Source organism: Nannospalax galili, unplaced genomic scaffold (genome assembly GCF_000622305.1).
Source record: "Nannospalax galili isolate Female #2095 unplaced genomic scaffold, S.galili_v1.0 scaffold2675, whole genome shotgun sequence".
NCBI classification, from domain to species: Eukaryota; Metazoa; Chordata; class Mammalia; order Rodentia; family Spalacidae; genus Nannospalax; species Nannospalax galili.
This window is the reverse complement of record NW_008335845.1, coordinates 39703-65687: the sequence shown is the minus strand read 5'-3', so window position 1 is coordinate 65687 and position 25985 is coordinate 39703. Positions and strand designations below refer to the sequence as shown.

The following is a 25985-nucleotide window of genomic DNA, read 5'->3' as shown; positions in this document are numbered from 1 at the left end:
TTTTTTGGTCTTTTTGAGACACGGTCTCCCTGTAGCCCCAGCTGTCCTGGAACTCACTATGTAGACCAGGCTGGCCTTGAACTCACAGAGATCTGCCTGCCTCTGCCTCCCAGGTGCTGGGACTAAAGGCGTGCGTCACCACGCCCGGCCCACATATTATCTTTTGATTTGTGTAGAAGGTCACTATTCAGGAGGAAAATTTCAGAAATTAAAACATCAACCAGGAGAATGATGAAGCAAACAAATGGAGAGCAGCATGAGGGGACAGCAGCTACAGAAGTGACTGCAGTTGGGGGTGAGGCCGAGGACTGCTGGGAGTGGGTGGCCATCCGGGGCCTGCATGAGACCTGTTTCAAGCAAGCAAACAACGTGCACCCAACATGGTGATGGGTGTCATGTTGACAGCTGTGAAGCGAGTTCAGGGAACACATGCAGGTAAGTAACATGCATAGAGACTGCAACTCTAGTAACACATTAGCACACCGCTCAGAATCAGAAATTAATTTAGGGGGACAAAAAGAACGGCTCTTGTGGATTTTCCATATCTTTGCACATAAAATAGATTTTTTTCAATTTAAGTAGTTTTTTTAATTCCCTAAGTCAGTCAGTCAGTAACATTCATCTTTTAAGAGACAAAGTTCAAACATGCATGTTAAAATTTTAAGGTGAGCTCAAAGAATTGTGACACAGCAACTTGTGAAGCCAACATATTCTTCTAGAAGGAAATAAGCCATATTCCTTGTTCTGGTCACACCCTGACCTTTTGAAAAGATACATAAAAGAGAGACATTCGTGCCACAACCTGTCAAGCACTTCCAGAATGTCTACTTGGGAATTACTTTTTCAGATGCCATTTAAAAGAGGCTCCTTCTATGACCTTGACAGCTCATAGAAAAGGTCATCTCAAGAGTACGCCCCTTCGATCTGGGGCTACTTTGTGTGTGTGTAAATTTCTTTCTTGTAATTCTCGAACCTGTGCCAGAATGGTCAGGTGCTGGGGAGGGCTCCTCCTGACTTACACACGCAGTCTACGCTGTGTCTTTACATGGCACAGAGGCAGGGAGAGGGCAGTAAACGGGCTAATCTTGTGTACCCTCTCTCATTAAAGGATCTCTCTCTCTCTCTGCTAGAGAATGGCACTGACTACCAAAATGACACATTCCAGCAGTGCGTTCGAATTTCTCACTTTCCATTTCTCTTTCCAAATGGAAGGAGTCAGGAGGAGGAGGGTTATGGCTTTTCAAATACAGCGATTCTCCTGGATGAACACAAAAGGACAGTAAGGAGTCCCATGAATTTACTATCCTCTTTGTAACCATCCTTTAAAGCAGTTCAGACCAGAGCACTAAGTGAACAGCAAGCAGCTGTCTGTTTGCCTTTTTGAAAAGGAGAGAGTAGGACCAGGGAGAACAGAAGCTTGGCCTCACTCTAGCCTCATACAAGGGAGGATGGTGTCGGGGGTGAGGCGGGCTCCCTCAGTACAGAAGAGGCAGCTCCAGGACCAGCTTCCATTTAGCCTCATTCCTCCAGCTTAAAGCCACTGTTTGGCTTCTGGCAGCTCCTTAATTTATAACCCGCGACTATATACATTGCCAAACAACTTGAAGCTGCACGTGGCCTTCCAAAGTGTTGTCAAGGGGACAATGCTCCTCAGCTAAGTCTCCAGCCCCGCTCCGCTCCAACAATGGCTCTCACTGCAGCTGTTTCTGAGCACAGAGTTTGCTCTCTTCTCCCAGCTCTAGGTGGCAGGGACGGATTCCGACAGAGCTGCCCACACCACCGAAGACAGCCGTGAAGGACTCCTCATGGGTCAGACTCTGCCATGTGGTGCCTACTCTGTCCTCCTCCCTCTGCGCTAATATAGTCTCAGCCATAAAGTGAAGTGTTTGACTGATGGTTTAGTTTACTCTTACAGGAAGAGGTACACGCAGCATCTTGAAGTGCAGCAGCAGCACATATAGGCTGCATCCCCTCAAGTCTCATGCAGGAAGTTCTCATGCTTCAAGTGTCCCTGGCCTGGAGAGAGATGAGGACCAGCTACAAAAGCAGCAGCCCGCCATCTGTCCTGCTCTCCACAAGACAAAGGACCATGGAGGCCATGTTGAAGCACTGCACCACACTATGGAGCATGGTGAGGGGAGAGGGTGTGACAGGGTTGGTGAATGCTCTGGACAGAGGGATATTTGAAGCAGGTCTTTGCATGTGTGTTATGTGCATGTGTGGAGGGCAGAGGCCAATGGGTGTCTTCCTCAATCACTCCCCACCTTATCTTTTGGGATGAGTGTGTCTCGCTGAACCTGGAGCTGTCCAGGATGGTCAGTGAGCTTCTGGTACCCGCCTGTCTCCGCTTCCCCAGTACTGGGGTTATACTACAGAAGCACAGCACCATGCCTGGAGTTCATGTGGATGCTGGGAGTCTGTTTTCACAACAAGCACTTTGCCCCAGCCCTCTCCCTAGCTCCCAAAGCAGGGCTTGAAGGATAGACATGGACTTACTGGAAAGGCAGAGCACAAGCACCACAGTCAGGAGTCAGTGTCAGGGCTAATGAAGAGCTCCATGTGGCAGTGTCACCTCAGAGCCGTGGCACGGGCTAGCTTCAACCCTGTTCTCTCTTCTTTTTGCTTCCTGCTCAGCCCCTCCCCAGTTCAAACAGCAGCCAGTTGGTTTTTCCCCTAATCCCTGACATCAGCCTCGCCCTTGCCACAGGGTCCGAACCTGAATGAGTCTAGCAACTCCAGTCTCACCCCTCCCAGACCTAGCAACAAGCAACTCCACTCACAGCCTTAAGAGCTCCATCACAAGTGCTGCTGTTTAATGATACAGCTAAATAAAGACCAAAGCTAATTACCCCACCTCAGAAGCCTGTGCCTCTCCCCTTCCCTCTCAGCCCCACTTCCCACCCTTCCAAGGCCTGCTGCTCAATCTACCTTCCACTTCCACCTGCCCATACCTCTGCTCTGCCTGAACACTGCCACTGCCCCATCTTCCCATGCCCACCTCCCAGCTCTCCACACTGCACTCACACATGGTGTCTTGTCCCTGGGATGCCCTACAAGCTCCTCCTCGGCCCTCCTGCAGCTAGAAGCACTTGTACAGTTAAAACAGGTGCTGAACACTGTTCATGGAGGAAATGAAGAAGTCGCTAGCAAGCATGCAAACCACTGAGTCTCTCCTTTTCCTCCCAATGCAAGTATCACCAATCCAGTTCCCTTCCTCCTAGCCCACAGCCACGCCCTAAGCCAGGGCACCCTACTTCCTGTCTAAACAACTGCACTACCCTCAGAAACAGCTTCTGCTTCCATCCCGACTCCTCTAACCTTCTCAAGTGACTTTTCGGAAAAGTGCAAACCCTGGGTACTTTAATTTCAGCACTCAGGAGGTGGAAGCAGGCTGATCTCTGAGACTGAGGCCAACCTAGTCTAGACACTGAGTTCCAGGCCAGCTGGGACTACAGGAAACCCTGTCTCAGAAAAACACACAACAAAAAAAGAAGAAATGTGCAAGCAAGACTATATATTCCCCTTGTGAAAACTCACCCAGTCACCCAACAACCCTCCAACGCAACTTCAGCTCTGTCACCAACTCAGCGAGGTCCTAAATGCGCTCTTCCATTCCTCCCTCCACGCTGCTGCCCCCTCGCCAGCTCGCAGTCGGTGTTCCGGGAAAGCACATCCTTATCTGGGAGTGTTGTAGAGGCCAGCCTCCAGGACGACTGGCCTCCTGTGCCTCTGCTCTGCAGACACCCTCCCACACTGGTTCTCCCCAGTCACTGTCCCCAGCACCCCTGCTCTTCTGCCTAGATGGCCTCCTCCCTCCGGTCTCCTTTGGAGTGCTTCCACAAGAGTGAGTTCCTTGCAGCACTCCACAGCACAGCTCCTCGCCTCTCTGTAACTACAGGACTTCTGTACTGTGGTCTCACAATCCGGACTGCACAGATGCTGGAACGCTGCCTGCTTGGGTGAGGGCAGTGCTGCATGCAAACACCAAAGAAAAGGTCAGCCAGGGACCATGCCTCTTGGAGTACCCCAGTCAGGCAGCCCATTTGCTACTTAAAGACAGGCACTTCCATAAATGTGGTGAACCCCACACCGAGGAGTCAATGTTTAGAGCAGATTTTCAGAAGAACCTACTTCAATACAGAAAATCCCTTCCTATTCCTGATGCTGGGGTACAGTGTGAAAAATTAAATAACGAAAATAATTTAAAACTCTTCAGTTATATGTCTGTTTTCTTCACTAGCCCCACAGAGGTAGAAAACAAAGAACCAGCTTAGGACTCCACATGCCCAGTCTTTGCTCTGGCCCTGTTTTGTGGAGGTGAGTGAGCACCCCCACAAATGGCAGGTACGACGACCCTATGAACTACTGGAACACAGGCGTAGGGGGCAGGGGCCAGTACCAGCAGTGGCAGAGATCTGGGGCTACCTCCCAGGTGTCTGTGGGAGATGATTAGCACTTTATCAGCCCCCTGAACAAGTGACACTGATACTGGGAGGCCCTGACTTTAGACAGTGCTAGCTCCCTGTCATCTACAATTAGCAAGCACGAGCACACAAACAGGGGTTTCTTTTTTTAAAAAAATTGGAGTATATTACCTGCATGTATGTATGTGCACTCATGTAGTGCAGTGCCCTTGGAGGTCAGAAGAGGATGTCGGATCACCTGGAACTGGAGTTAGAGATGGCTGTTAGCCTCCATGAGGGGGCTGGGAATCGAACCTGGGTCCTCTGCAAAATCAAGAAGCCAGTGCTCTTAACTACCAAGCCATCTTTCCAGTCCAAACATAGGGATTTCTAAAGAATACCGTGACAGCTGTGACCAAGTGAATACTGTCCTCAGCCCCCTTTCCACCCACAGGAAGCAGGCAAAAGGAAGCCTACGACTTCTTGCTCCTTGCCCCAGTGCTGGAGGTGACAAAGAGTTCTGGCCTCCCTGCTAAAAGGCAGGGACTGTAAACTTTATACAGTGGACGGCTGGCTTTGCTCAACTAGGACAGAGCTGTTAAAGAAGGCCAGGCAGGAGGGCATGGCGAGGAGGCCCACACCAAAAGTCAGTCAAAACCAGGAGGGCAGGACACATACCTGAGCCCAGCACCTGGGAGATGAAGGCAAGAGGGTCCTGAGTTTGAGGCCAAGTCTAGGCTACAGCTGAGCTCCTGTCTCAAAACAAATAAGGAGGGGCTGGCTAGACAGCTCAGCAGTTAAGAATACTCACTACTTTTCCAAAGGACAGTTCTGCGTTCAGTTCCCAGCACCCGAGTCAGGCGGATCAAATCAGCCTGTAACTTCAGCTCCAGGGGACCCAATGACCTCTTTTGGCCTCCACAGGCAAACACATGCATGCACACAAATAAAAACAAATCTTTAAAAACAACAAGGGGCTGGAGAGATGGTTCAGCAGTTAAGAGCACTGGCTGCACTTGTAGAGGACCTGGGATTGATTCCCAGGACCCACATCCATCACCCCAGTTCCAGGGGAATCTGACCCTTTTCTGACCTCCACCGGTATTGCACAATGACACAGGTACACTTACATATATGCAGGCATAACACTCATACACATTAAAAAAAAAAAAAAAGGGCAGCTCCAGTGCAGGAAAGCTAGAAGGCCACGGGAACCCTGCCCTGTACTAAGCAAACAGAAACCGATCCAGTGAGCTGGCATTCCTGCAGGTCTCAGATGCTCTCTGGAGTACAAGATGGGCCACAGCCTGCAGAGGACAAGGCAAATACAGTTATCAGTGCTCTTCCGAAAGATGCTCAGTGCTCTTTGAAGTCCCACTGCTGAATCTCTGGTCTATTTACAGAGAAGAGATACACATCCACCTTGTGTCCTGAAGGTTACGGTTCTCTTCCAGTTCAGGGACTGATCAATATAAACAATTTAAGTAACAGTCTGTGAATATTTTGAGCTCAACAGTATAAAGCAATTTTCAGTAATTCAGATACACAGGCAGCTGCTTACTGACCAATGCTAAACAGACCCTGCTTCACAATCTGTCAGTTCATGTTACCATTTCATGCTAACATAAAAATCACAAGCATCAATCCTCTTTAAAGTTGTTCATAACAATATTCACAATTCTTTGTAGTAACGAGAACCACAGAACTGCACACAAAAACTGCAGGTTGAAGTGCCTTCCTCTGTTAGCACGACCCCAAGAGGAAAGCAATGGCCGACGCCTCCCAGCGTTTCTTCATGCATGGTTTTTGGTTTGCTTGTTTTTTGGGACAGGGTCTCACTATGTAACCCTGGCTGGCCCGGAACTCACTACGTAGACCAGGTTGGCCTTGAATTCACAGAAATTCACCTGCTTCTACCTCCTGAGTGCTGGGATTAAAGGTGTATGCTGCCACACCGGACCTTGACAGGTGATTTCTAAAGATCAGTTTATCTTCAATATAAGATGCACACTGCCACTCAGAGCTTTGTTTTGTTTTATTGTGCGTGTTCACGTCATGGACACCTGGGGATGTGCACATGTATGTGCGCCCCCCCCCCCAAAGGTTGACTTCAGACATCCTCCTCTATTGTTTTTGAGACAAGGTCTCTCATTGAACCTAGAGCTCAACATTTCAGGTAGACTGGCTGGTCAGCGAGCCCTAGGGGTCCACCTGCCTCTGCCACCTTCAGTGCTGTGGTACACCTGGACTTTACGTGGGTGATGGTGATCTGAATGCAGGTCCTCACACTCGTACAGCAAGCACTTTTATCCACTAAGCCATCTCCCCAGCCCTCAAAAGCTTTATTTTATGAAGGCAATATCTGTTTTATAGATTTATTAAAAAAAGAATTATTTATTGTGCCAACACCTTACTTTGCCTTTGCATTCCATTTTTCTAGATATTTTTGAACAGGAAAACGAACAACCTCCTTTCCTATGATAGAAAGTGGCAAAGTGAGAAGCGAGGTATGCGGGCCTAGCTTCTGTCAGCCAAAGCAGCCACGACAAGATTTTTCAGACTCTGAACATTTTCATCCATATGAGATACCTTAGGGATGGGATCCAAGACTAACAGCAAGATTCATGTATGTTTCCAGCACACAGCCTGAGGCAATTTTATACTTTCAACCTGTCTACAATTTGTGACCCTCACATGAGGTTAGGGGTCAGGCTTTGGAGCACTGAGATTTGGTATGCTTGCCCGGCACCTTTCTACTTAATGTTATTCTCATAGATAGCTTTGTGACAACTTCATTCCCATGGGGAAATGGAAGCACTAAACATCAGCCTGCCATTGTATGGCTCAGTCACTCTGGCAGTAAGGACTTTTGAAGATGCTCCAACTCCCTGTTCTTCCAAGCACCAGGGTCAAGGACTCTGGCCTACAGCCTTTTCCCTGTGAAGCTAGGACTGCCACTATCACCTGGGCCTTTGAGTCCCTCCCTTTTCCAGGCTCCCTGTGGCCTAGGACATAGAAGTCACTGGAAGCTCTCAAGTTCAGGTTGTAACCAGAGCCTGCCACCTGTTATGCCCCACGCCCCAGCATCTCCACCCTCTTAACCCAGAATTCCAACTTGCAAATTATTCATTTATATTACAGCTTTAGTACATGAAATGATAGCCTTTCACCTTGGAAGATTAGGCAGCTCCAGACTCCCCACCTGCTATTCACAAAAGACTCCTCATTTGTCCTCATTATGCTCCTTTATGGATTCTAAAGGGGTTTTAGGTTCCTCTTTGATATCATGAGAAGAACTGATGAACACTTCAAACAATGGAACTGGGATGCCACCTCCTGAGGCATGAGATTGCCTATGTGGAAAAGCATTTCTCTCAACTACAAAATGAGAACTACAAGAATCACAGAGACTGACAGGAAAACTGTACAGGTGTGCAAAGGCCAAAAAGGTCCAGCTCACAGAGGACTCATCAATTAGACGAACGGCAATAACTGGAGTTGAGCTTTAGCAGGACTTACTCTAAAACAATCCCCCACAGTCTATAACACAGTCCACACACAACACTTCCCTCTGTGTCAGTCACTAGTCTAACGAGAACCGTGTTGTTGTTTCAGCATTTGAAATCTTCCACAAGCACCTAGAATTAACAGCATTCACGGCCACACAGTGACAGTCACTGTTTTACATAAACAAGTGTCTTTAAGCTGAAAGGAGGAATGTTTGTGAAACTTAAAAAGATAGTCAATTTATAAGTACTCAGCTTCCACAGGAGGCCAGACCCTAATATTCTGCTGATCTCAGACCCTAATATTCTGCTGATCTCAAAGTGCACAGTTTAATATTCCTTTTGAAAAACTCTTGTATGTGGTTTACTCAGAGATCTCTCTCTCTCTCTCTCTCTCTCTCTCTCTCTCTCTCTCTCTCACACACACACACACACACACAGAATTTAAACATTTCTATTACTTTTATTTATTTGCGTGTGTGCGCTCAGGTGCCACATACATGGGATGGGGGGGTGGGTTCAAAGAACAACGTGCAGGAATTAGTTTCCCAGGAATCAAGCTCAAGTGCAAGTGCCTTTCCCTGCTGTGCATTTTAAAGCAGTTAGCTGAAAGACCTCCAGGACAGATTTAATCTTTTAAGCAGTTGTTAGGGAAGCCTTATAGTAGGCGGGGTAAAAACAAACAAGGCCTAGATCCATTGAAAGATAAAAAGCTCAATTTACTTCCCACCACTGTGAGATTCTGACAAGAGCTGGTGCAGTCAGCTGAATGAGTGGAAGAGTGCTGGGGACACAGCAGCAGACTCTGAGCCGTTCTGACTGAATCCCAAGTTCCTCCTCAGAATCCTCAGGCCATCTTTCAGAAGCTATGGGAGATTATGAAAATATCAAGGAAAGAAAGGACTGTTCGGAGAGTGTCACTCTGCTCTGATGCTTGTGCATCAGCGGGACCCTGAGTGCGTGGAGCTGCCTGGGTAGCACACCTTCAGCACAAGGAAACAAAGCGGGGTGTGGGAAGACTACTTAGTTATTTGTGTAAACTGATCAAGAAAAGGAATTGGGGGCTGGAGAGATGGCTCAGCAGTTAAAAGCACATACTTCTCTTGCTGAGGACTAAGTTTGGTTCCTAGCTCCCACATCAGTAAACTCATAACCACCTGTAACTCCAGCTCAAGGGGGATCTGACACCCTCTTCTGGCCTCCCAGAATACCTGCATTCATGTGTACATATCTACATATACACATAATTTAAAATTAAATTAAGCTAAGCTGGGCATGGTGGCACACGCCTTTAGTTCCCGCACCTGGGAGGCAGAGGTAGGAGGATCTCTGTGAGTTCTAGGCCAGCTGGGGCTACAGGGAGATGCTGTCTCAAAAAGACCAAAAGAAATGTTAAGCTGGGTAGAGTGGTGCATGTCTTTAATCCCGGCACCTGGGAGGCAGAGACAGGTGGATCTCTGTGAGATTGAGACCAGTTTGGTCTACATAGCGAGTTCTAGGCCAGCTGGGGCTATAGGGAGACCTGGTCTCAAAACACCAAAATAATAAATAAATAAAAATTTTTAATGAAAAGGAATTGGAAATTAATAGCATGCTCTGTATGTAGCAGACAACAGCAGGGGATAAAACTTGGTGCTTCCCCACTTTAAACTTTAAGACGAATTTCAGACATCCCTAAAAAGGAAGAGGACAATCTGCTATGTGAAGCCTGGACCTCCAGCAGAGCTCGTTAGCCTCCTTAAGGAGTTTCCTCCGCACTATCTATGAGTCAAATCTTAGATTTAAATGGCAAAACTGGATCATTGATAACTAGGCCTGGAACTACCCAGGTTAACAGCATGAAATGAACGTTCCTTGCAATACAATGCTGTACTGACACAACGAAGCCCTGCATGGAGGGGATGGGAAACATCAATGCACAGACAATGAAATAAATATACAGATCCCAGAAGAGACTCTCTCTCTCTCTCTCTCTCTCTCTCACACACACACACATACACGCACACACACACACACACACACACACACACACACACACACAAACACACAGAGGCACAAACGCGTGCAAAGCACAGCAAAAAAAACAGCACAGAGTCCTACAGTTGCAACTTAAAGGGAAATTTGGTTTGTGAAGCACATCCCACTTCACCCCACAAATAAGGAAACCAGGCCCGGGGGAAGTTGTTTCAGATGACCAGACTGAAGCAGAGGCCCAAAGCCTCACCCTGTCCTCACCAGGCCAGAAAGTCATTCCCACTGTTAGGAGACTCATCAAAGAGCCCCCAAGTCCTGGGCAATTCTTTGCTATTCAGGGCTGAATGCTAAACAAACTAACATTGACATAGGTCCCTAGAAAAGCATGAACTCTGAAAAGCACACATGGGCCCAGGCACTTGGACAGAGCCACTACAGTGTGACTGCACAGGCAAGGCGATTTTCAAGTCCCTTTCACCTACATCCATCCCCAAGAACCACAGCTCAGGAGAGAAGGTCAGAGCTTCCCATCAGATCAATTGGCGTGAGCCCAATTCAGGAGTCTCAGGCAGGAAACAGGACAAACTGCAATATTCCAAATAAAAGGAAATTTCCTACAAACCTAGGCGCCATTCCCAGGAAGGCTCAGGCTTGCTGAGAGATTGAAGATGGGGTGTGTGTTATATCCATCAGAGTGGCCTTGTCATTCTCAAAGGTCCTCAGTTATATGGAAGTTTACCTTCCCAACAAGCCACAGGTAAATAGCAGCCAGGGATGGGACTGAGGAAACGCTGGGAAAACAGTCTGCTAAGAAACAGCCTTCTGGCTGTGGGACACACACTCTGCACATTCCAGACCTCAGGCTGTGGGACACAATCTGCACACTCCAGACCTCAGGCTGTGGGACACACTCTGCACACTCCAGACCTCAGGCTGTGGGTCACACAATCTGCACACTCCAGACCTCAGGCTGTGGGTCACGCACTCTGCTCAGCCCAGACCTCAGGTTGTGGGCACATGTTCTACACAGCCCAGACCTTAGACCTTTCAACTGACCTTGAAGATTTTGTTGCTGAATTGGTTTCTGGTCTTTTCTCTTTTTGCTTAAAACCTTTCTGATATGCCATGATTGCTAAGAATATTGTGTGGAAAAACAAATGCTAGATCAAGGAAAATCACAAGAAAAGATTAAACCAGTAAGTTAGGTTGTAAGACTTTTGAATACTAAATAGAAAAGGAGGTCAATCAAGTTGCCTTGATTCCTAGGGTGACAATGTTGAGGTGATTCCCTAAACCACACAACTTTAGACCTCCTGTGACAGTTACCATACCTAAGCTAACAAAAGACATTAAACAAACTCAGACTTTTAGACTCAGATTAAAGACAGCACAAATCTAAATGTTTTCACTTCCAAAGAGCATGATAAAAATGTGTAAGTTCTAGGGCTGGAGAGCTGCTCTTGCAGAGGACCTGGGTTCAGTTTCCAGCATCCACATGGTGGCTAACACCCATCCCTAACTCCAGGGGATCCAACGCACTCTTCTGGGCTCTGTGTGCACTGCATGCATGTGGTGCAGATACTCATACACATAAAAATAAATCTTCAAGAAAAAAATTTAAGAAATCTGTATGTTCCAGAACAAATTCATTTGTTTCAATGTATTCTCTAAAGTGCCATTCCAACAAAGATACATTAAAAAACACAAGAGTGTTGGTGGTAAAAATTATTAAGCTATATGATCAAGATACATTGTATCTTGAAATTGTCAGAGTAAGGGGCTGGAGAGATGGCTCAGAGGTTAAGAACACTGGCTATTCTTGTAGAAGACCCAGGTTTGAATCCCAGTACCCACATGGCAGCTAACAACAATCTGTAACTCCAGTCCCAGGGGATCCGATGCCCTCTTCTGTCCCCCATGGGCACCGCACTTACACATATGCAGGCAATACACGCATACACATAAAATAAAAATAATAAATAAAAAAATTGTCAGAATTGTAAATGAAAGAATTGTAAATGAAAATATCCTAAAAATAAACAAAACCAAAAAAAATCATTAAACTGCATGTTTCTAGGTAGTATTGGATTTTCAAATTACTTTGAAATAGCCTTGAAATTGGTAATTTAAAAATAACCACAAGAATGTTCTAGCACTTTAGTAGTCAAATAAACTTAACACAATCTGTCACTAAAGAAAAACTACAACTTATATTAGCAATATCTTCTCTACCAACTGCACAAAGTTGAAAATAAAAATCAAAATGAGACAGACTATGACAGTGCCTGACAAGTATTTAAATTAAAACATACTATAAGCCCACCAAGTGCTTTCTTTTTCTAAAGAAAGTTAAATATAAGCAATGAATGCTGTCATTTGGAACAGTAAGTGTAGGAGACTAGCTTCTTTAATGATGGGACGCTGGGTAGGTGGCAGGGGCTCCAGGGAGTGGACTCACACATAGTGCATTTGGGCAACACAAATTAGATCCAATAGGCCTTAAAAAAAAAAAAAATAGAAGTCATGAAGGGGGGTGGAGGGAGGTGGGGCAGATCTGAAGAGCAGATGGATAAAGGGGTCTGAATACATCAAAATAGAATGTATGAAATTCTCAAAGAAACAATAAAATATTATTTTGAAAAAGACTAGAATCCTAAACTTGATTTTGAATCCTAGTTCAACCATTAAGTATTAGTAACCTTGAAATATAAGTTGCTAATGCTCACTGGGATCCTATTCTACTTGGAAGGTGACAGAATTGGACCACAGGGGACCATTCCCAGCCAGTGGGCAGACTTGTGTGCAAACCTGTGAAGCATCTACAACACTACACACTTCTTCACTCGTGTCCCAGAGACTAAATGACACAAAGACAGGTTATAGCCCCTATCTGTCAGATTAGTGAGCTCATGCCAAGCCTTAAGTCACCCCCCAAGGACTCAGAGCTAAGGAGGAAAGAGCTGGAAACAGCAGGTCCCTGGACTTGGAGCCCAGTGCTCTTCCCAGTCAGCTAAAATGGAAATAGAGCACAGTCAGGCTCTAATGCCCAGCATGGCTGAAAGGCAGCAGCCATTCAGTGAGGCACTGCTGTCTCTGGGAGGGGCCCAGCAAGGAACAAAGGGAAAACAGCCTGGCCTCACCGGGTTTCCACTGTGGCTGGAAAGATGCACGAAGATGAGGAAAATACAGGGTACATTATACTGGTTAAGTGCTGTGGGCAAAGAGTAGAGACAGCAAGAGTTTCAGGATCTGCAGCTGACTTCTTTCAAAGCCAACTAGGTGCCATTTAAGGAACTGCAACAATAATGCATCCATAGTAGTTTTCCTAAGCATTTCCCAAATGGACTAGACACCGGAAAGGCGACGGTCTGCAGATCCAGTTTGATTGATTTCCCCAACCTCTGAACCGCCAGCTATGAGCTACCTGTCATACTAGTGATCTAAGTTCCAGGTTTATATAGACACAGTACAAATGTTACAAGACAGTCCAGGAGAAGCCAGAAGTTTCAAGGGCACTTGGACTGCTTCTGAGTGAGCAAAGCATCTCCAAAAACAAAGATTAAGACCCGGAGATCTGCTAGGGCAGCGCACCAAGAATACCATGGGCATCACCGTGTCTTTCCTGACCTGTCAATTCTAGTGTCGCTGTCTACCATTAGTCTATATTTAACAAGCTTACTGGGCACTTTCCGCAGCTTGTAGCTTTTTTCTGTTTCCCCTCTGTGATATTAAAGGAACAACCCAGTTCGCAGGTGGGAAGAAGTTAGAAGACAGCAGCCTCCTTGCAAAATCGGATGCACGGTCTAAACCTCCCCATTAACTTGGTTAGCTAGCTGGGCTCAGCCTCCTGTCACTCAAGCTTTACAACGCCCTCTTGGTTACAATCTCTGGGTCCTGGCCGCAACTGTATCTGAGGTCTCTTGACATTCTCAACTGTTTAACGAGTGGCTTTCGACCCCAAGAACTTGGGCCTGGGAGCCGAGGGTCGGGTTCCGGGTCCCACGGAGGAGACCCGGCCGGGCTTTCCTCCCGCCCACACCCGGGGAGATGTTTGTCTGGCTTCTCCGCGGGGAGCGGCGCCGGGCCCGGTTCACTGCGCGGCCGCTCGGAGGCGAGCGGCGGGCAAACTTGAGCTGGGCTCGGCGGGCCGGGCGGGGCCTGTCCGGGCGAAGGGGCGGCTCTTCCCGGGCGGCCCCGCCCTGCTCGCGGGTGCGGGTTCCGAGTGGCCCCGAGGGTGTCGGGGGGCGTCTGCAGGCCTCCCGGGCTCAGGTCGCAGAGGAGAGCGGCGGATGGAGCTTGGGGAGAGTCAGGAGCGCGGAGGCAGGCGGCGCAGGGGGACCCGGGATGCGGGCGGGCAGCCGGGGATGCCGGCGAGGGGCGGCCGCGGGGGCCCAGTCGGCCCCGCCCCCGGGGCACGGAGCCCGGCTCACCTGATGTACGGGCTGGCGGCAGCCAGGATGTTCTTCTGCACCGGGATCTCCTCGCCGTCCAGGACCAGGTGCGCGTCGCAGAAGCGGGACTCCTCCCGGAACGAGCTGAGCGCCCGCAGCAGGCGCGCGGCGTGCTGAGGATCGGACACGGCGCTGCCCTCGGCCATCGCACCGCCCGCTCCTCCACGGCCGCCCGGCACCACCCGCCGCAGCCGGACCCGCTCGGAGCAGCCTCGAGACGCCCGCGTCCGGCCCGCACCCCCGTCGTCCACTCCGTCGCGCCCGCGCGCCCCGGCTCGGAGGAGCTCCGAGTCTAAGCCTCGAATCCCACCAACGCGCCTGCGCCATCCGCGGCGCGAGGGGCCGGCGCCTTTAAGGAGCCGTTGCGGTGCGTCATCTTTACGCGACGTGCCCCGCCCTTCACCGCCCAGCCAATCAGAAGCCGCCTTTCTCCACCCGCCGCGGGGCTGAGCTTCCGAGAGGCGCCACGGACCGGGATCGCTGCGCGGTGGGACGACGGGCTCAGCCGTTCTGCCGAAGCGGAGCCGGATCTCGGGTAGAGGTGCAAGATGGAGCCGAGGACTTCGTCCTGTGGCGCGTTGTGAGCCGGCTCACGGGATCGAGGACTCGGTAGGTGCAGCATGAAGCACGCCCGAGAGGAAAGGCGCACCCGGGCAGCGCGCGGACTCTGCAAAAAGCATCCGCTGCACAGATCGCTAGGTCGGAGGCCTGGGGAGGGAAGGCTGCAGATGAAGGTCTCGGTGGCTGTGTCAAGGAAGTCGGTTTCCTCCTGCAGGCCTGGGGTTGAGGATCAGGAACCATGGAAGGGTTTTAAGTGGGTTTGGGGGCCGGGTGTCGTAAATAAACATTGCTATGATGCCGCGCGGAGAGTGAGGTGGGGGTGCTAAAGGCGGATAGATGCTAAGATGTGCTGGAGAGGAAACGAATGGCCGCCTGGATGCGAGGGTGATGGATTGCTTTAAAAGACTAGACTTGGGGACTGGAGAGATGGCTCAGTGGTTAAGACCACTGGCTGCTCTTGCACAGGACTTGGGTTCGAATCCCAGCACCCACATGGTGTCCAGTTCCAGTGATCCAACGCCCTCTTCTGGCTTCCGTGGGTATTGCAGGACATAGGTGCACTTACAATACATGCAGGCAATAAACTCATACAAATAAAATTTTTAAAAGATTGGAATTGGGCAGTAGAGATGACTCAGTGGGTAAAGCTTGCTGCCAAACCTGACATCTGGAGTTCAATCCCCCAGACCCACGTGGTGGAAAGCAAGGACCGACTGGCAAGTTGACCTCTGACTTCTACCCAGGCACTGTGGAAGGTGTACACAGACACACGGAATTGTATGGGAGAGGAGGTCCAGGTCAGTCTTTGCAGATAATTAACTGCATGGATGCCAGTGCCTTTCTTTCAAGAAGGAAAAGAAACCTTGAAAGGCTGGGAGGTTTAAAGGCCAAATATTAACATGAGGCCAGGCTCCCCCATACAGGCAGATCAAGGCATTCACAGTAAGCAACACTGGATGACCTCAGCCTTCAGAGCAAGCCTCATATGGTCTCAAGTTTCCTTGAAGCTAATGAAAGGGCCTGGTGGGGGGTAGCAGTCATTTTGTGCAAACATTAGGTAGTCAAGCCTCCAGAAAATTAGCAGTTTTTGTCGAGTTTTGTTTTTGAAACGGGATCTCACTATGTAGCTCTGACTGACCAGAACTCACTATAGAGACCACACTGGCCTCCAACTCAAGGAGATCCATCAGCTTCTGCTCTCAAGTGCTGGGATTAAAGGCATGCACCACTATACGAGGCAAATTTAGTGGATTTATGAGGACCAAGGATCAGAACACTTGGGCAGCCTTCCAGGCCAGGCAGGCTGGAGTTTTCACTAAGCCAGCATACAGCCCCAGAAATGTCTTGGGTCTTCACTCCAGAAGCAGCTAAGGGTTTGGAGTCAGAGGAGTCTGGCAGGAATCAGAGTACCAACTGTACTCAGGGCAGAAACGGAGCAAGGAAGTTCCTAGTGGAAAATCCACAGCTTTCCAGGTCCCTTTTCAAACACAGTTCAGTATTTATGACTAGAGTGATAAAAATGTCTTAGAATCTGTATCAAAACAAAAGGCTGGGGAAAGCAGGTGGGAGGTGTGGCAAGTCAGAAGTGGCTATGAGTTATTAATTGGTAAAGCCAGTAATGGGGCGTGGACGCCTGTTATGTAACACTATCCTCTGTATTTGTGTCTGTTGAGAAAATGTCATAATAAAAAAGGGAGAAAAAAGTAATGGAAGCCTGTATTCTCTGTAACACCTGCCAGAGGAACACCTCTTATCCAAGCACTTACTATGCTTTGAACATTGCTGGGCAAGACACTGTGAGGAACTTTTTGTCCATGTGACTGGCTAAGCTCTGCTTATAGTGTAGTATGGCTCAATTTCCAGGTGCCACGCAGGGTACTTGGCCTATTGTAGTGCTCCCTGAGAGTTGGATTTTTTTTTAAAATGTGAATACCAAGCTTTTAATAAAAAAAATTGTATTTTCTGTTCTTAATGTGTGTGCGCTCTCATTTGGACTGTTGTCAGAGTGGTGTATATAGGCTGCAGAGATGGCTCAGTTGCTGTGTAAGCATGAGGCCACCCATAGCAGTGATCACCTGTAATCCCAGTGGGGTAGGGAGGGTGGGCAGGAGCATCCCAGCCAATGTAGCCAGAATTGGTGAGTTCCAAGTTCAGTGAGAGAGCCTATTTCAAAAATAAGATGGAGAATCTTTGAGAAAAGACACTCGAGGTTGGGCCTCTGGCCTCCGTGTACACGGATGCGCTTGTATAAAAATATGTATACACACATACATGACCAGGAGAGCTCTCTACACAATGTATGTATTTGATAAGAACACATTCATTGCTTGGAATGCTGATCTACTCTTCAAATGTCAGAAGTTATGAAAAAAACAAATAGCTCCAGAAACACCCACAGTCAGTTATCTGAGGACAGGAGAGTTGTCTCCACTGAAGCCATTGGAAGGGAGCGAGGCTCTCCTTGGTAGATGTGAACCTCCATATTTTGGTGGAAGGAAGGGGTAGGGTGGCTTGGCCAGAGGCTCATAACAGTCATTGCCAATTGAGAGGAAGGTGACGGTGGTGGGCTGGATAGGTGCACCTGCACAGCAGGACAGTAACACCACCCCCACTGTTTCCAGTCTTCCCTGCCACTCCATCTTCCTGGTGAACCTAAAGTCATGCTTTGAAACTAGGCTCAAACGACCTTGACCTTCAGTAACCCTTCCACAAACTTCCCAGGACAGAGCTGGGGTGACACAACTTCCCAGCACTCCCCAGGCATTTGCATTTGCTGTACTTTATTTATTGTGCTGCGGATCCGATTCAGGGTTTTGTGAATGCTAGGCAAGTGCTGTAGCAATAAAATCTCCATCCGGCCATGGCGCACTTCACTCTGTACCCTGCTGGGCTAAGCTCTAGCAGTGCTGTAACCACCTGTGTCCCCTGAGACTTGCACAGTGCCTGGTGCCCTGTAAGTGAACCCACCTCATGCTTTGATGATCAAGTAAGAAAGTAATGGGTATTAGCATGGCAGAGCTGAAGATGGGGGACCAAAGAATACATCCCCTGACCAACCCCAGCCGATTGTTGTGTGGGGTAAGGGCCCAGTGATGCCAGATCTAGCCATTCTCCAAGTTCAGATCTATATGGCAGACATCCTGGTTAGGTAGCTCATTCTACTTGGCAGAAGGGGGAAGTTTGTGGGTCTGCAGATAGGATTTGGCTTTGATTTCTTCTCAAAGTTCATCAGAAAGCCCTCTCCTTCACTGAAAAGGGAGTTGACCATCACACAGATGCTAGGTTGCCTATACAATGTGTCCATCTGAGTTCACGTGCCCCAGAGCACTCATCCTGGTGTATAGGGAGGGAGAGGTCCTGGGAGTGGGATGGGGCTTGGGAGGTGGAGCTGACCCTCCCACTGTTGCAGGAATCACTCCTGGTTGAGCCTTGGACAACTTTGCAGCCTTTCTCAATATTGCTTAAACTGAGCCGCCCTTGATAGATTTATGATCATCGAAACGGTGTATACGATGTTATTGTTTCCCAGCATTCCATAGGTATCAGATAGCAGCTGTTGTGAAACGTGGCATCTGCCCTGCCAGTTTCAGTCTCTGGTGACAACATCAAGTCCAACAATCTCCAAAGAAAGGGCTTTAAAAAAAATTATATTTTGATCTAAAGACTAAAAAGGGTGTTTGCAAGATATTAACAGTAGTCATTGATGGTACAGACAGAAATTTATTTCTCCTAGTCTGGAGGCTAGGAAGTCAAGATCAAGGTGCTGACAGTTTCGATGTCCACTGAGGGCTGCTTCCTGGCCTGTTATTGTGACCTTATACAGCAAAATGGACAAATGTCTTTCTGGGCTTTGTTTGGATTTTTTTTGGTCTTTTTGAGACAGGGTCTCCCTATGGCCCCAGCTGTCCTGAAACTCACTATGTAGACCAGGCTGGCCTTGAACTCACAACGATAGTACAGACTTTTTAAAGCACTGCCTCCGAGGTCCATGCAGCAGGCACAGGGAAGCACACAGAGGTCTCTCAGAAGCTTTCTATGGTCTACACTTTCCTCCATTTACATTTCTTCACTGACCATGTATCACATTTACAATGAGAGAAAAGAGAGAAATTTCCATTTGAAAAAAATAAAACTTCCTTCAGATTTGAAAATTGAGCTCTTGAGCCCTTGGGAGTTTGGGTTTTTTATTTTAGAATAACTTAGCTCAAACCAATAAATACTGTAAAGCAAAGAAAGAGTTTTAAAACTACTTAGAAAACATGGTGTCAGGGCCTAGAGAGATCGCTCGGGTTAAAAGCACATGCTGCTCTTCCAGAGGACCTGAGTTCGGTTCCCAGCACCCACAGGCTCAGAGCTGCCTACAACTCCAGCTCCAGGGATCCAGCACCCTCTTCTGGCCTTTGTACACATTTGATGCACACACATAGACACAATTTTTTTTTAAAAAAAGACTAGTTTTGAAAAATGAGATCCAGCCGGGCATTATTTTGCATGCCTTTGATTCCAATGCTCGGGAGGCAAAAGCAGGAGGATCTCTGTGAGTTTGAGGCCAGCCTGGTCCATATAGGGAGTTCCAGGTCAGCTGGGGCTACAGGGAGACCTTGTCTCAAAACAACAATAAAATGAGAGAGTTCACATGAGCCAAGGGCTAGATCAAGGTCATTTGTGTGGCCCAATGGGGACAGAACAGACCGAGGTCAAATTTCTGCCTTACAGCCCTAAACGTTTTCCATTACTCAAAAGTTGGCTCTTTATAAACACTCATTTGGTTGAAGCTGTCTTTTCTGATTCATTTTAAGGTAGTCTTCAGACATTTTATTGGGTAAATCTGACATTTGTCCAAATTTATAGATAGCTCTTTCTGAAAAACTTAAGTGCTTCTAAATTGCTGACTCAGAAACATCCCAGTATTTATAACGCTTGAGAGTTTATTCTATATATTTCCACAGTGCTCAGAGAAGTAGCTCAGAAACCAGGGAGCTCATTAAATAGTAATGAAAAACTCCATGACGATAGGGGCTACTTCTCTCCTTGTACCCCACCCAGGACCCACCACAATGCCTGACAGGCAGACTAAGTGACCAGCAGATTTGCTTAGTGAATAAATGTTAATAGAGATGATGGAGGTGGATGACTTAAAAGTGCTGTTTCTAATATATTAAAAAAAAATAGGGCTGGAGAGATGGCTCAGCAGTTAAGAACACTGGTTGTTCTTGCAGAAGACCCAGGTTTGAATCCCAGCGCCCACATGGCAGCTAACAACTGTCTGTAACTCCAGTTCCAGGGGGTCCGATGGCCTCTTCTGTCCTCCACTCCTCTGCGGCCATTGCATGACACAGGTGCACTTACCTATATGCAGGCAATACACTCATACACATAAAATAAAAATAAAATATTTTTTTAAGTGCTGTTTCTGCCAGGCATGGTGGCGCTCACTTCTAATCCTAGCACTCAGAAGGCAGAGGTAGGTGGATCTCTGTGAGATTGAGGCCAACCTAGTGTACACAGTCAATTCCAGGCCATCTGGGGCTACAGGGAGACCGTGGTTCAGCAAAAAAAAAAAAAAAAAAAAAAAAAGCTGTTTCCCATAATTCCCCAGTGACTTCCAAACCAGCTTATTCAACAGGCTGGCTGGCATCTCCAACTGGCTAGCTCATGGCCATCTGCAACTTGATATGTCACAGAACTAACTGATTTTACCCCCATACATAATCCCCCAAGCGAGAGGTTGCACTTTCATATCACTCATTTACCCTGGGGACAGAAGGTGGGGGTAGGTTTTGGGGGGGTGCTGGGGATGGAACCCAGGGCTGTGTGTATGCAAAGCAAGCACTGTACCACCAAGCTTGGGATGATTTCTGACCTCTGTGTCCTGGGTCCTTTATCCCACTCTCCAGCAAATCTTGCAGCCCCTTAGGCAGGCTCATCAGCATCCAGCCATTTCAGTCTCACAAATACCATCTGATCTGCCACTGTACAGCCCTTCTGCCTTCCTCTGCCTTTTGGTGAATCCTTCCTCCCCATAAGGTAATCAGAGGAAGCCACTTCCCCATTCCATATCCTCAATGGCTTTTCATTAGACTTAGGAAGAAAAAGATCTAAAGCCCTTCTCATACTGTACAGAACCCTGTGTGATCTGTAGCCTGTATCCTCTATGACCACGCCTCCTACCACATCCCCTCTCAGTGTGTACCAACCAAACTGGCCATCTTGCTCGTCCCAGAACAGCCCTAACATAGCCCCCACCTCAGGGCCAATTTCTCAGTCTAGAAGTCTACCCAGATTTTCAGTTTGCTCTGTTTTATTCCACTTAGAACTTGGAGGCCAACCCCTCTGAAAGTTCTTCACTTACCCTCCTGGATAGTGCCCTCTTACCCCACTGCGTCTTTCTCCATTCTGTATCACAACTGTCCAAGTTATATACATATATGCCCCTTCTGGATGTCTGTTATACAGGCTTTCATGAGGCTTCACAGGGCTGACTCATCCCTGTGTCACTAGACTCTAAAGCAATGCCTGGAGTAGAGCATGTGCATTAAAAGGTTTACGTATTGAATGAATGAAGTGCTTCCAATCCCTTTTCATCTTCTGTTGCCTAATGTAGCTCTGCCAGCTTGGAGGATGCTGGATTACTGTTTTAGTTTCTATTACTATGACAAAAATTCTGACTAAAACCAATCTGGGAAGGACTAGACTGAGAAATTGGCCAGTGCAAAGGTCCTGAGATGGGGGCTGTTCTGAGACAAGCAAGATGGCCAGTTTGATTGGTACACACTGAGAGGGGGCGTGGTAGGAGGAGGGGAGGAAAGGGTTTATTTGGCTCATAGCTCAGTCCATCATCAAGGGAGACCAAGGCAGGATCAGGGCAGGAACCTGGAGCACAGACCCTGGAGGAACCTGTATACTGGCTTGCTCCTCTGGCCAGTGCTCAGCCTGCTTTCTTCTATAACAGGACAGCCCGCCACATCACTCAACAATCAAGAAAATACCCCCACAGACAAGCCCACAGGCCAATCCGATAGAAGAAATTCCCCAATTGAGGGGCCCTCTCCCCAGGTATGTCAAATTGACAACTGAAGCTGTCCAGCATAATTATCAAGAACAATTCAGAGAACCTGAAATGATCCCTTTAACCCTTAGGTTGCAACAGCTCTGGATATGTTACCTTAGTAACTTCTTTCAAACTAGACCTTTGCTTTTCCCTGTCCAGGTATGTACCACGTTGCACTCTACCCAGCTGATTTATAAGCATGTAAACAACATACAAAAGATAGTCAACTTTTGTCCTCCCTCATGAATAATTGCTAATTCTAACAACAGTTGGATATACAGTGAGCTTGCTTATTCAGCAATATTTACATGGTGTAAAATGTAAATATTGTATTGTAAATATTCCCTCGCATCGCTAATCTGTTTAAATATCTGGGAAGTCAGTTGAACCCTTCTAATGGTTACCACCTGGATTTCTCCCTGCCTTGTCCTTGGACTCTTTCTTCCAGCACTGGGTATTTGGGAAGGTTGCATAGTAGTGCCTTAACTCTTCTGGGGAGATGCAAACCAATGCCTATGCCCCTTACATAGGGCACTGAGGACAGACCAATAACCATTCCACACAAGTCTAGCTGGGTGAACCAATGAGTCTACTGGACTTACAGAGCAGGGGCAAAGGGTTACCTACAGGAGCATGTGTGACCCCAGAGCAGCCACAAGTCCGAAAAGTCTCACCCTAGCATGAATGACTGACTACGTCCCCATAGCTATGTAGATGGTTGGATATGCCCCCCTTTCACTTGGGAACATGCCCAGGAGTTCAATTGTTGGGCCACAGAGTGGGCATATGTTCAGCTGGAGTGAGTCCTGTCAAACACTTTCCCAAAGTGGGTGCACCAAGTTATATTCCCACCAGTAATATGGAGAGTACCAGATGCTCCTCATCCACCAGTAACTGGCGGCACTGACCTTTTACATCTGTGCTGGTGGACCTGTGGTGACAGCTTATTTTTGTTTGAATTTGTATTTTTCTTATGAAAATCTTTTTGTTGTCTCTTATGAGCACCTTTTGACTTTTTTATTATTTCTTTTTTATTTATTTAGTTATCTATTTATAGGTGTGTGTGAGTGTGAGGATATGAGCTCACGTGCCATGGCATGGGTGTGGCGGTCAGAGAACAACCTATGGGACACTGCTTTTCCATCATGTGGGTTCCAAGAATTGAACTCTGATCACCAGGCTTAGGGGCAAGCCACTTTACCTGCTGAGCCATCTTACCTTTTGACTTTTCATATGTGATTATTTGAGTTTTGCTGTCTGCTTTCATTTCTTTGTTTAAAAAAATATTTATTTTATGGGTATGAGTGTTTGCCTGCATGTATGTAAGTGCACTGTGTGCATGCAATACCCACAGAGACCAGAAGAGGGCATAGGATCCCTTGGAACTGGAGTTATGGATGGTTTTAGCTGCAAGAGCAGCCAGTGCTGTTGGCTGCTGAGCCATTTCTCCAGTTCCTCTTTATTTCTTTTCAATAATATTTTAAATTTTTTATTGTTTTTAAAATCATGCATATATGTGTATGTTTATGTGTGAGTTTGTGCACTTGAGTGCAGTGTTAGAGTTTCAAGCTGTCATGAGTTGCCCAACATAGATGCTGGGACTCAAACTCAGGTCCTCTGGAAGAGCAATATGTGCTCTTAACCACTGTGCTGTCTCTCTAGCCCCTGCTGCCTTATTTCTTCCTTTTATCAACTATCCTTCCTCCCGCCTTTTCTTCTTCTTCTTCTTCTTCTTCTTCTTCTTCTTCTTCTTCTTCTTCTTCTTCTTCTCTCTCTCTCCTTCCCCCTTCCCATCCCCCCTCACCCCCCCACTAGGATTCACACCTAGGACTTTCTTTGTTCATGCTATGTAAGCACTATGTCACTGAACTGCTTTCCTGACCCTCTTGTATAAGTTGCACTTTAAAATTAATTTTAGAGCCAAGCATGGTGGTGCATACCATTAATCCCAGGACTCTGGAGGCAGAGTCAGGCAGATCTCTGAGCTCAAGCCCAGTTTGGTCTCCATAGGACAGCTGGGGTTATAGGGAGACCCTGTCTCAACAAAAATAAATAAATTTAATTAAATAAAATTAATTTTAGGAATGCCTTGTTATATACAAAGACACATCTCATCTTGAAGTCTGTGGCTTGCCTTTTTGCCGGGTATGTCTTTTGATGAGCAGGCCTTCTTCAACATATCAGTCTTGCTTCCTAGGACTGGCACTTCCATGATCAGCTTGAGAAACCCTCCTGTTTATGACATCTTCTTGTGCTTGTTTTCTCCTAGAAGCTTTTTGTTTTTCCTCCAATGCTTAGGTCTGTGGTCTGCCTTGCATGTATGCATTTTCTTAACTCCAGCTCCAAACTCAATTCTGCAGAGACGTAGACACCTAAATAGGAAATTCTTTCACACTTGGAACAGTACATTCATTCAGCCAAAGTTTTTAAAGCACTTACCATATGCCTGGCACTTGTGGAAGACCACATGCAATTAAGGTCAACATTTAATCTAAGGAACTAATTGGCTACTTGGGGAAGGAGCAAGTATTAATTTAGTTGGAGAAGACGACGTGGACTGCTCGTTCTGCTCATTCAGATATCTTGTCGAGACGGTCCTCTTTGAATGCAGGCACCGAGATGCCTTTCCCGGTGTCAGTTGTCCTGTCTCCAACGCTTTTCCTCAGTCCTCATTCCCTTCAGGTAAAACCCAAATCCAAGACAACTTGTGAGAGTTGGTTCTCTCCTTTCATCACATGGGTTCTGGGGATTGACCTCAGGTCATCAGGCTTGGCGGCAAGCCTCATTACCCACCGAGTCATCCAGCCAGTCCTTTCCCCTTTTCTAGACCCTCCCATCCTTTATCCTAAACCCTCTGCACTCACCTTCCTGAGCCAGTCTGAACAGAACAAGTGAGAACCCCCCTGCCAGCCCTGTGTCAGAATTTCCCTCCTTCCTGGACTCCTTCCCCGAGGGCCTGAAAGTCTCCAGTGTCTCCTTTCCAAAGCCCCACCACCTGCTCCTTCCTGTCTTAATGTCATTGCTTCTCCCTCTAGAGTCCCGTGACCAGGTTTAAACCCTGCTTCTGTTGCTTTTCAGCTTTCCAACCCTGGGCATGCCCCTGCAACTAACTGAGCCTCAGGCTCCTGCTGGGAATGACTGTCTCACCTGGACCTGGCCTGACTCACCTCTGGCTATGTAGCTCATGTCTGGAACACGACATGGCAGGCGGCTCTCTGTGAGATTGAGGCCAGCCTGGTCTACCTATTCAGTTCCAGCTGGGGCTACAGGGAGACACTGTCTCAAAAAACAAAAGAAGGGGCTGGAGAGATGGTTCAGTGGTTAACAGCATAGGTTGCTCTTCCAGAGGACCCGGGTTTGATTCCCAACATGCACATGGCAGCTAACAACCATCCATAACTCCAGTTTCAGGGGATCTGACACTCTTGTCTGACCTCTTGCAGGCACTGCACAACATAGGTGCACTTACACACATGCAGGCAATACATTCACATGCACAAAGTAAATAACAATAATACATAAAATGATTTTAAAAACCAAACCAAACAAATGAATAAAAAACTAGAGTCAGGCCAGGTGTGGTGGTGCATACCTTTAATCCTAGCACTTGGGAGGCAGAGGCAGGCGGATCTCTGTGAGTTCAAGGCCAGCTTGGTCTGCATAGTGAGTTCCAGGACAGCTGGGGCTACAGGGAGACCCTGTCTCAAAAAGACCAAACAAGCAAACAAAAAACTAGAGTCACAGATGGGAAGATGGCTCAGCCATTTAAAACACTTTCCAGAGTGTGGATTCCCAGAGCCCCTGTGAATGCTGGGTGGGTGTGGCAGCCTGGCTGTATGTAATTCCAGTCTTGGAAGGGAAAGACAGGATCCCAGAGCAAGCTGGTTCCTGAGACTAACTGTATGGATAAGCTCTGGGTTTGACTGAGAGACCCTGCCTCAGTGAGTAGTGTGGAAGAGCCATGGGTAGTCATTCCCAACATCCACCTCAGGTCTGCACACGCACACGTGTACACACACACACACACACACACTCATGC

At 47.6% G+C, this 25985-nt stretch overlaps 1 protein-coding gene across 4 annotated transcripts in view; it reads right to left on the bottom strand.

The window, feature by feature from the left end:
• Positions 1–14698, bottom strand: part of Gan (gigaxonin) — a 95997-nt gene extending 81299 nt beyond the window's left edge. For 2 of the 4 annotated variants that reach the window (XM_029562293.1, XM_029562294.1), the window contains exon 1: positions 14314–14698. In XM_029562293.1, coding sequence (XP_029418153.1) covers positions 14314–14661 — 348 coding nt within the window. In that variant the 5' untranslated portion in view covers positions 14662–14698. The remainder of the gene's footprint in view (positions 1–14313) is intronic. The other 2 variants (XM_029562295.1, XM_008830635.3) reach the window with 1 other exon arrangement.
• Between the last annotated feature and the right edge of the window lie 11287 nt (positions 14699–25985).